Source organism: Crinia signifera, chromosome 3 (assembly GCF_055691185.1).
Source record: "Crinia signifera chromosome 3, ASM5569118v1, whole genome shotgun sequence".
Classification (NCBI taxonomy): domain Eukaryota; kingdom Metazoa; phylum Chordata; class Amphibia; order Anura; family Myobatrachidae; genus Crinia; species Crinia signifera.
The window spans coordinates 279,362,475-279,374,724 of NC_139219.1; the positions used below are offsets into that span (position 1 = coordinate 279,362,475).

Here is a 12,250-nt window from a genome sequence, read left to right on the forward strand (position 1 = left end):
TCGGTCAGCAGTGTGAATTTTAATCAGGTCATGTGACCGGTAAAGACAGTCGTTCCATAACTCGGACAAAAACTGCTATGAGGTCACTTTCTTGTATGTGACATGTAAGTGAGGAGCCATGGCTTGTGTGCTAGTCGCCATGGAGACAGTCTGCTCCAGCTTCCCATCAGAGGTGACTCGAAAGATTCGGGAGATCTGGAACAAGAGAAAACAAGGATTAATAATGCAATCCTATTAAATGACAGTTGTTAATATTTGCAGCTCACTAAAATATACATTTTTTTCCAGCTAATTGTATGAATTTTAAACTCAATGAAATGACATCACTATACCCATTTCACACATGTATCTACTGTAAATCCTGGGTTTTGCACGTGAACTCGCCATCAACCCAGGATTTCTGCAGGACTCAACCCTACTCTATACCAGGGTCAAGCTGAGAACAGGGAATTTGACAGCTTGCTAGACCCAGAAAATTCACAGGTCACATGTCTGAAAGGCGTATAAGGGGGTCTATTTAGTGTTTATTCTAGCACCCTAAACCTTTTAAAATCCATGCAGCTCCTCTTTCCTGCCTGGGGTGTCGCTGTCTGCATTGGTGTTTCTAGTAGTCTGGTCTGTATTGAGAAACAGACCAGACTGTTCTAGAAACACCACAACAGACAGCGACACCCCGGGCAATCATGTTACATGCATCTAAAAAACATATCCAAAATACACCCGACACTGATAAAATGCTAATCCATGCATTAAGTATATCCCACATTGAATATCGCAATAGTCTCCTCGTTGGTCTTCCCAAAAACAGACTCTCGCCACTGCAATCTACTTTGAATGCTGCAGCGAGGCTGATCTTCCTAGCCAGACCTTCATCGTCTGCTGATCCACCCTGCCAGTCCCTCCACTGGTTGCCCAAATTCTACCGTATTTAATATAAAATATTTCTACTCACTTATAAAGCTATTAACCAAACCACACCAACCTATATCTCCTCACTTATCTCAAAACCTCTCACAACTCGCTCTCTCCGGTCTGCACAAGATCTGCGTCTCTCTTCAAGCGTTCCCTGAAAACTCACCTCTTCAGGCAAGCCTATCATATTTAAGTTCTACACGCATAACCCTCTGAGGTACTTATGCATTATATAGCTTCCCTTCTGGACCTGCAACTTGGTGGGACTACTATGCTATTACTGGTGCCTGTCCTTGTGTTTCCCTCCTATGTCCCTATAGATTGTAAGCTTGCAGCAGGGCTCTCCTACCTCCAAGTCTGTCTGTTGTTACCCTGTTTGTTCTTTCAGTGTTGTCATCAGTTGTAAAGCGCAATGGAATCTGCTGCGCTATATAAGAAACTGGAAATAAATATATAATGTGAGGCACAGACATAGCTGGGCACTTGGTTTTTTACCTTCTGCACGTGAGGCTCTTTGGCAAAGCTGATTCTGCTGAGCGAGTGTGAGGTCAGGCTGAGCTGTTCTCCCTGCACCTCTCCTTCTTCTACTTCCACAACACCTAATCGCAGACAAGAGAGAAACATCACATTAACAAAGTAATTCATCAGTTTCTTATATAGCACAGCATATTCCATTGCACTTTATAATAGGATACATATGCCCATCAAACTTTGGTGCACAATCATGAATTACTGGATTTCCCCATTTCCAGAATACTTAATGCCAGCCACTAGTGCTTCAGCTATAGACAGCACTGGTAATGAGCAGACACCAGGCACACTATGTACAGTACAATGGGCCTGAATCAGGTGCAGTTATAGTTTTGGGACTTCTCTCAAAACTACAAGTGCTGTCTTTAGCATGGGTAAATCCCTGAATAGCGTTTTTCACTATTTTGCGTCCCATTCGGAATCAGGCTAAATATCTCATGCCGTAACTATAAATCTCGGACTTAGGGGCAGATTTATTAAGATTGGAGAAGAGATAAACTGGAGATAAAGCGGAGAAAAGGTAAAAGGAGATAAAGCAGCAGCCAATCAGCTGTGTTTGAAAAAGACAGTTGGGAGCTGATTGGCTGGTGCTTTATCTCCTTTTACCTTTTCTCCAGTTTATCTCCAGTTTATCTCTTCTCCAAGCTTAATAAATCTGCCCCTTTATCTTTTGTTTGTGATATGCTCATGCAGAAGTCCAATATTAGACAGATTAAACCATCAAAAGGTTTAACTTCAAGCACACAACTTCATAGCCCACAAGCTTTTTTCCATCCAATGTAGCGTTCAGTGTACCACCTCGCCCCTGATCAGTGAGGAGCGCATATCTACATTCTGAGGGGAAAATTGTGTACGTGAAGTATCGCTACAGAAGCACTGATCAGGAGCAGGGTGCTACAGTAACACTACAATCTATAGCACTCCTATTGACTGGATGCCCCAAAAGAAGCCAGTCAATCTGTGAAAAGGAAAACAGGGCCAGCAAATAGTACTTTTGGCCACCATAGCAATTTAATAGATAATACCCTCATTGTTTTATGGTACACTTCTTTCACATACAGAGGCCGATTCAGGATCGCTTGGTGCGATACGTAGTCTGCCCCAGCCCTGATGGTCGGGATTTGCACATGTGCATTTCTGACATTCAGACGGGCGCCATTTATGGGCCTTGCTGAATCAGGCCCATAGTACATTCTAGTGGTTACACACAGAACTGCGCTATATGTGCCTCCTGTTTTCCCAGTCACACATGCCTAACCTAGCATATTCGGTAAACATTAGAATATAAGGCTATTTTGTGGCTGTGGAGGGCACCAAAGCCTTTGATTTTTAATTTTTCCACTAACATGTCTAGAATTTACTAAGGCGGGAGTTCTACTGAAGATGGGATGTTGCCTATAGCAACCAATCAGAATCTATACATTATCTTCTAGTAGGTGCTAAATAAGTAAATTCTTGATTGGTTGCTATGGGCAACATCCCATCTTCAATAGAACTCCCATCTCCGTAACTTTACCTTAGTGTAGAGTGTAGAATGTAGTCGGTGCCATGCTCCTTTTCCAGTAACATGTCTAGATCGTAGGGGGTCGATCCTATCAGCTCCGAAGGGTGCGGGGTGCGATTCGGGTGCTGTTCCAATGCGTTTAAACCCTGGCAACGGCACCCGAATTAAGCTGATCTCGCACCCTTCGCTGGGCCAAATTCCCCTAAAATTGCTCACATCCCAATGGAGGTGTGAGCGCTTTTAGACAAATTCTGTTCCCCGCAAACTGTGCCCGGTGCCGTGAGGATTTGCACACGCGAATCATCTGCTCCTAATAGGATCAACCCCATAGTGTAGAATGTAGTTGGTGCCATGCTGGGCTTACCAGTGTTCTGAGCGCATACAAATGCCACTTGGTTGGTTCCAGGCTTCACTCGGATGAATCCACATTCTCTGTGCATTGCCTTCCCTGTCTCAGGGTTAGAGGCACAAAACCTGCGTAACAAATTGAAAACACCATCACATTCTAGACTAGTGGTTCCCAACCTGGAGTATGCTGCAGACTGGTTACAGTTACTTGTAAATAATATTGATAATGGCGGAGGAGAAAGAAGTCTCCTGTCGCCATAGAGATGAACCACGTTGCAGCACTTCCAGTTCTGTCTGCAGCCTCATCAGTGTATCCTTGTGCTTTTTGTCCAACCAGCAATCCAGTGGGAGCCATCAGGGCTGCCCTCAGACATCAGCGTTCATCTGCCCCACTCTGACATGGGTGGAGGAAGCAGCAGCATTAATCCTACAGGTGGTAGTGGGAACCCTGGAGACAGCACACAGAGGGAACAGATTCCTGACTGCACACTATTCCTTCATACAAGGACCAAATAAGGATACGCATACTGCTCACTTCCACTCCACTCATAAGTACTGTGGATATTTCAAATGGAGAGGCGGGGACACTCAAACGAAAAGGCTTATCAAGGGGTACGGGATAGAAAAAAGGTTGGGAACCACAGCTACACCAACTACTTTTCAGTCATCAGCAAGCAGGCAACATTGATTAGAATAGAAGAAATAGCGCTACAGGAAACAAGTGTCCGCTACACTGGAGGGCTATGGGGGCCTTAATACAAGAGTCCATCATATCCCACTTACATGAAATTCAGCATGGGCTGCCCAACGTGTGAGATAACCGCTTCTTCCACATATTGAAAGGATGGGATGGAGGGAAACTTCCCTTCTCCAGCAGGATCAGATATCCAGCTTCCCAGCATCCAAGCCAGAGGCACCACAGCCGGGTTCAAAGGTGGACCATCTGTAACAATAACATTTACATATGAATGCAAAGTAGACCACAAACAAACTTAGCACAAAGCAGCCTGTATGTGAAACGCGTCAGTCAATAGTCCTGAATACCTGTACTTTCACGGCCAGCTTGAGGTTTGCATTAACCACAAGCTTAGAACTATACTGCTCAGTCATCTACCATTACTATGTGCCTGTCCTCGATGATCTCAGAGTTTTACATGGTGTCCCTCTGCTGATCTTTACAGTGCCTAAAGCTTTGCGTGCAACTCTATTCTGTTGGATAGGAATGGCTCACCGAATGAACGAAGATAAAGCACTGCAAAGACATTTATTCGCCTAATATATCCCCCTGGGAGTCAGCATCTTGTGTAGCGGTGTTATTCTGTAGATGGGATTTATTACATTGTAGCTATTATTGTCTGTGGGATTGCCCTCTTATAAGAGAAATTTGGGCTTCGGTAATCCCATCTTGTAAGTTATCAGTCATTATCTGCATAATTGCTGCACTAAAATCATCACCGCTCAGCTCCCTTTTGTCACTAATTAATGGCCACACTACTTTTAGCAGCCACCAGCCTTGGGGTGGGGGCAAGGGCACAATCGGTATGCTGGCTAAGAGACGTTGGTAGTTCATACTTAGAGGAGCATTTGGAGAGGGAGGTAAGATGAAGACATAAGGAGGAAGCGGCCGGAGGTGAACGTGGGGGGGGGTTCAGCAGGGGAATACTTAGGGGAGAGCAGAGGCGCATACAGGGAGAGGAGATCATAGGCGAAAATGGGGAGGGGGCAGAGGTACATATGGGAATGGGAGAGGATAGGTGCGCATGGAGAGATAGGAGGCCGAGACACTTGTATGGGGAGGGGATCAGAGGCACTCATGAGGAGGGGTGGACAGAGGCATGCTTGGTCAGGCTGGGGGCAGTGGTTTATATGGGAGGGAGGGGGTTAAAGGATAGATGAACATGAGGTGGTAGGAGGCAAAGGTACTCATGGGAAGAGGGGTAAGGTGCACGCTTGGTGAGGCAGGGAGCAGAGGTGCACATGGGGAAGGGGTCAGAGGTACATTTGGGAAAACTGTAAGTGCTGGAAAGAAATTCCTGTCTTTTAAAGCAAACCTATCCCTATTAGGATATCCATCGACACCCCACTGAACACAATTCCAGGTAAAAGAATATAGGGACAGATTTATTAAGCTCGGTGAAGTGATAAAGTGTCTGGTTTTTATCACCGGCCAATCAACTCCTAACTGTGAAGTTATAGGCTTGGTTTGAAAAATAACAGGTAGGAACTGATTGGCCGGTGATAAAAACCAGACACTTTATCACTTCACCGAGCTTAATAAATCTGCCCCATAGTACCTTCAGCAATATGTGTACACATGTAGGTTTATCAGTGTATTGAAATACAGTTTTTGCATGTGATCATCTAAGTGACTGCAGACAGCTGAGGGGAGTAACACTTGCTCGCTGCCACTTTATTCTATATCTCAAACAAAATATTTGGGAACACGCCGACCTATAAACCTTAGATATTTAGTATCTGACCGGCCACAGCAAACAAGAAGTATAGCTAATAATGGCCCATTAGGAATATTATTTTAAACACTATTTTATTACTTTTGCACTTTCCTTGGTACTTGTGTAGTTTCATGGCGCCGTGCTACTTCCGGTTTGTACGCTCGGCAAACTCTAAAATAAACCAACTTAACTCCATGCCAACATGAATAGTTCATACCCCTACTATCCATGTTGGCATGGAGTTGATTTTAGATAGCGTGGCGAGCGTAGCGAGCCACCGAGCCTGCAGCGTGGCCAAGCGAAGCGAGCCCCACAAGGGGACTCAGACGCACGGCGCCATACTGGCGCCGTGAAACTACACGAGTACCCTTTCCTTTCTTTTTATATTTCACCGTTTGAGTTTATAATATTGAACAATTTTAATGCATACCAATAAACTGTTTGACTTTTATATTGTGACTGATCCTAGTGCACCCAAGACATAAATCTACTTATCTTTCTCTTTTTGCTACAATATGTGCATATTCACAGACAAGAAGGTATACAAAAGACTGGTAACAAATAGCTACATTACTGATAGATGGTCATAAGGTCAAGAAAAATATAACAAAAATAAAAAAACAAGGTTCTCTGTTTTTAACCCTTTGAGTGCTAACATCTTTGAGAGATGCGCAAAATATCTGTTAATGCCAGCATCACTGACATTTGTTATATAAATTCAAATAAAAAATGTTGCGGAAAAACAGATTCTATTTCCTATATAAGGTAACCATTACAGGTCATTATGACAAAAATGTTTGTTTGGCAATGTTCACACCTATTTTTCCAAATTCCCTTGGCAATCAAGGGGTTAATATTTCTCTCAGATGTCTTTTTTTTTTTTTTTTACTTTAGCATCACCAGCCTGTAATTCTTATGCCACATTCATAAACTCTGGTCCATAAATGGAATAAAGCTGTTTGAATATTTATGGTTTAAAGCAGGCATGTCCAACGTTGGCCCTCCAGATGTTTTGAAACTACACATCCCAGCATGCTTTGCAATAGTTTTAGCATTCTCTAATAGCAAAACTGTGGCAAAGCATGCTGGGATGTGTAGTTTCACAACATCTGGAGGGCCAACGTTGGACATGCCTGGTTTAAAGGGAAGGTTGACATACATATACACAACCTTGTACTTTACGCCGCTTACTGCTTCTAAGTCCTGCAAGCAATAGTAAAATAGAGTGTTCATTCTAGCACCCGCTATCTTTGAAAATCTATGCAGTTCCTCTTCTCTGCCTGGGGTGTCGCTGTCTGCTGTAGTGCTTCTAGCACAGTGTGGTCTGTATATCTGCACTGATATGCAAACCAGACTTGTGCTAGAAACACTACAGCAGACTACGACACCCCAGACAGGGAAGAGGAACTGCATGGGTTTTCAAAGATAGCGGGTGCTAGAACGAACACTAAAATAGATGCAATGGTAAATGGTAGACGGGCAGTGTGTGGACACATCAGTGTGTTTTCAAAAATTGACACTATCACTGTGGAAGAGCATTTACTAGGGCATTAGTATGTGCATTAGTTGCCAGACATTAAAATGCCTGTGTGTACAAGGCCTGGGAGGATCGGCAAGCTCTAAAGCTGGCCATACATCAGGACGATCTGCATACAACCTAATTGTACATACAATCTGCTCACGACCTTAATGATAAGCGACGGATCAGAGGGCAGACCTCACTACCCGCGGGACCGTGCATCGTATTGTAATGAGAATACGCACACGATCCACCGCACGACCCGTCGAGATTGTATGTTCGGGTCCAATGTCATTTTGGTGTATGGGGGCCTTAACACTTCAGTATTCTACATCAGTGGTTCTCAAACTTGGTCCTCAGGACCCCACACAGTGCATGTCTTCCAGGTCACCCGACAGGTGTACTCACTCATTACTGACACATTTTAAAAGAGCCACAGGTGGAGCTATATATTTCACTTGATTCTGTGAGGAGACCTGCAAAACATGCGCTGTGTGGGAACCTGAGGACCGACTTTGAGATCCTGTGTGCCACATTAAAGCCTTTGCTCAGCAAAACACTTACTGTAACAATAGGAAATAGTTAACATATTTGTAATTTTTTTTTTTATAAAATTACTATTGGCCGTGTGCAAACAGCAATGTTTTCCGTTGGCGTGGTGACCACATCAAACCATTCACTGCCCTCAGGCTAAAAATAACAATTCAGACAACCTATACTTCTCAGCATATGGCAGCAATGGCATGCTTGGACTTGTAGTTCCACAAAAAAGGAGTCAATGGGAGCCTACTTATGTACTTACACCAGAACTTTCTGGATATACACACGGAATAAGACAACTACCAAGGAATATACATATTACATGCTATTATAATTATATATATATTATAATTATCTAACCAGCATTATACCATCATTATAGGACATTTACATAATAGAGTATAAGACAGATTTATGCCTAAATCACATTATACATGTACAAAGCACTAAGTCTGGCATTGCTGTAAAATACAATGGATTATATGGGTTACACATGCAGTATATCTTGAATGCTGCACAGTGACCTCAGTCTGCAGTGCCTCAGCAATGACTGTAAGCAGCTGCACTGCATGTCTGAACTAGTCCATGCACTCTACCTGTAGTGAGCACACTGGCCATCGCTCTTCCTGGCTGGTTACTGGCAGGAAATGATGTCACATGGGAGTGGTGTATACTGGGAGATATAGCTTCAGATTACAGCTGCAGCAATTCACAAACACTACCACCTGATTTCCATGCCCAAGAAACTTGTAGTTCTACACTTATAGAACAGTGACCATTCTCTGACAATATACAAGTATACCGTATAGTGCAGTGGTAGCCAACTCCAATCCTCGAGAGCTGCCAACAGTTCATGTTTTCCAGACCACCTAGCAGGTGCACTCTTTACTCACTGCCAAATTACAACAGATCCACAGGTGGAGATAATTACTTAACTTGTGAGACTGTGAGGAGACCTGGAAAATGTTAACTGTTGGTAGCTGACGAGGACTGCAGTTGGCTCCCCCTGGTATAGTGATTAGCATATGACTTTTCTCTATTTTATTCAATATTGTAACATACTGTGGGTTGGCACTTGATCAGTGATGGCTAACCTTGACACTCCAGCTGTTGTTGAACTACACATCCCAGCAAGACCTGCTACAGTTTTACTATTTGGTCATGCTAAAACTGTAGCAGGGCATGCTGGGATGTGTAGTTCAACAACAGCTGGAGTGTCAAGGTTAGCCATCACTGCACTAGATCAATTCTTGCACACAGGTGTTAAAAAACACGCCAACGAACACAACCTTGTTCCCCTTGTGGGCACGGAATGTTAGAAGTAACTTCATTAATGGATTTCATTTGGCCAGCTGTCGGCAGTGCTTTATTTAACAGTGCAGTTAAGGTGCCCATTCACGGTGTGTTTTCACCATGCGATGCGCGCTCCCGCGGGCACCTCATCGCACAGTACAAAAAGTATGTGCTGCACATACTTTTTGTACTGCCTTCGGATCACATCGCACGCAATTCCATGCGATCCGAGGCGATCTAGTGCAAAACACACAGGGACCATCGTACCGTGTAAGGGCACCTTTAGTCTCAGCAAGTTACAGGACTCTGGTGTGTCGATTAGCTCCCAGCTGTGCTACTATACAGACCCACTTGATGTACAAGCTGCGGCTGATGTTCTAAGTGCAGATCTGCTTCTGTGTTCAGATGTGACCAATAGGTATATGATGTCCCAGACTTTATCCATCTGGCTGTCTCTGCATCTTTGGTGTACGGTTACCAGCAGCAGACATAATGTAATAATACTCTGTAACTCTGCTGGGAGCCGGCCAGAAAAATTAGCAATATGTGGGCGCCTTGGGTGACTGCCCCACCGCCCATAATCCGGCTCTACTGACAAGCCTTATTGAAATGAGTGCATGACACATCTAAAATAATGCCACTGTAAAGGTTAGGCATGGCCAAACTATGGCCCGCCAGCTGTTGTGAAACTACAAGTCCCATCATGCCTTGCCACAGTTTTGCAATAATGGGAATGCTAAAACTGTGGAAAGGCATGCTGGGATGTGTACCCCAGCCACAGTTTGGCCATGCCTGGTATAGGTCATTGGTAAAGGCGCCCCATGCCCCAATAATGACACAAATTAAGGGTGTGATTTGCAGGGATGACACATCAGTTGAGGACGTGCCCCTTGTTGTAACACAACGCCCCTTTTCTGAATGTGCCTCACACAAGTATACTAACCACTGATTCCGCCCATTTTCTTTGGATTCTGCTCCTGGCTGATGATATTGGAAGAATGAGCTGCATGTACAGATGATGCTGCGTCATTAACGATGCACTGGAGCAAGCATCTTTAATGTTATAGTTGGTACACGCTTGGTGATCTGCACTATATATACCGTTAACAATAACGATGTGTACCCGGCTTTACAATGATGCTGATGGGACTACATCACTAGGCTTGCACATAAAGACAGATCCATCATCATGAGGGCAAGACGACTACCATCCACCCACATGTTGGCCATAATTCCTAATTATTAAATATTGGATTTCTATTCACTTCACAAAATGATGTCATTTTCCTGCTTTTACGTAATTCGGGAGACACGTAGGGGGTGTACATGACCACATAGCACTGGTCACACCTTCATCACTTCCCACAGTAGTGGGGGCAATCCGTTTTTTTTTTTTAAATCCTGGGATTCCCGATATTGGAGTATGGATTGCTGTTTTGAGCATTGAGGAGGGGTGTTGGAAGCAGCAAGTGAGGCAGAGTGAAGAGAGCTGTGAGTGTAGGGAGCAGTGAGGGTTGGTGTAGGGATCAGTTAGACATGGTGGGAGTAGAGAGCAGCGAGGGTGTGTGTGTGAGGAAAACAGGAGGGATGTAGCATGTATGGCACTTACTATTAAGAGGGTAATCACAGAAAAAAAGACAGTGCCAGCGGCATTTAAAATGAAGTGTCCGCCACCAGCCATTCGGAGCTGGTGGTCTGGTAGCCAATCAGGAGCCTCTGCTGCAGCCGCTTCTATTGCCTGGCAGACGGTGCTACATATGAGATGTCGCTGACCATGTCTATGTGCCATATACACCACTGCCACATGGGCAGCACAGCCAGGCAGTGTCTAAGCCAAGTGTTTATCACTCCCTGTTACAACTGCGCATGTGCAAACTAATCCAGAGACTCCTGGGATTGGAGGCTGAAATTCCAGGATTGAAATGTCATCATTTTTGCAAAAATACCAGGATCCTGTCGATCCTGATCACAGGATTGGCTTCCCTACATGTGTCCCGTAATCTAAACCAGTCCCCATTGGGTAAGTTTGGGGTAGTTGTGTGGCATGAACATCGATGGAAAGAGGTGGTGCCTATGGGTTTTAATAATAAAGTGGGGAATGATAGTATTTGGTGAAGTTTAATAAAGAACGCTATCATGGTGTGCGTGTCCTTGTTTTGTTTATTTAACAGGTGCACTACAGGTTCTACCCTGCTGTGGATGCCAAGGAACACGGTACTTGTGATTCTCCATTCCTGCTCTAGTGCTAACAGTATAGGGCTGGTTCACCCGACTACAGGCCCTGGATGGTAAAGCTTAATGCTAGTTCATGTAAAATTTTGGGTTCCCCACATTTTTCCACTATTGGAATAGACTTAATGACCAAGAAATAGTTGCCATTTTGAGGGATGAGCTCATGGAATATTTCTTTGTCATTTTTGACTAAACCACACAGAGAAGACTGCATAAACTCTTGGGATCCATGCAGCTTTTCCATGCAGTGTTTTTGCAAAGGGATAACTAGAAGCTGATGGGCATCAACAGCGGGTGGTCTAGAGCGGTGGTAGCCAACTCCAGTCCTTGAGAGCTACCAACAGTTCACATTTTCCAGACAACCTAGCTGCTGCAAAGGTGCACTCATTACTCACTGACACATTTTAAAGATCCACAGGTACTTAACTTGTGATTCTGTGAGGAGATCTGGAAAACATTAAAGGTCCACATACACGCTGCGATAAGCAGCGTGCAATGCAACACGTTATCGGGTGGATCGCAACGCATGCGTTTTGCATACGATGCGATCCGCGGGCAGGGGCACGCATCGCATGCTGCTTATCGTGTATGGAGGCCTTTACTGTAGCTCTCGAGGACTGGAGTTTGCTACCTCAGGTCTAGAGGGTCAAATGACTCTTAGTAAATTTATAGGTTTTAACCATGGACCTGCCCATCAATCCGTGGCAGGTCGCATATGTTTTTGGATTTTGCATTCTCTTTGTTTTTTCAAAAATTCATTACATTTTAAAAACTAGAAAGGTCTTCTCATTAGGTCTAATTATATTGTTACTCTGATTACTGTTCAGCCCAAAGCAACAGCAATATTATTTAAGTATGTTATATTTTGCTTTAGCGTATTGTCTTACCAGGCACATTGGAGACAGACAGAGGTCTCTG

The 12,250-nt window shown here is 44.2% G+C and overlaps 1 protein-coding gene across 6 annotated transcripts in view; it reads right to left on the minus strand.

Annotated features, from left to right (window-relative positions):
• Window positions 1–12,250, minus strand: part of THAP4 (THAP domain containing 4) — a 17,674-nt gene continuing 5,424 nt past the window's right edge. For 4 of the 6 annotated variants that reach the window (XM_083178207.1, XM_083178208.1, XM_083178206.1 and 1 more), the window contains exons 3-6: window positions 4,079–4,238; window positions 3,312–3,421; window positions 1,408–1,511; window positions 1–195 (exon numbers count right to left, since the gene is read on the minus strand). In XM_083178207.1, coding sequence (XP_083034333.1) covers window positions 76–195; window positions 1,408–1,511; window positions 3,312–3,421; window positions 4,079–4,238 — 494 coding nt within the window. In that variant the 3' untranslated portion in view covers window positions 1–75. The other 2 variants (XM_083178209.1, XM_083178210.1) reach the window with 2 other exon arrangements.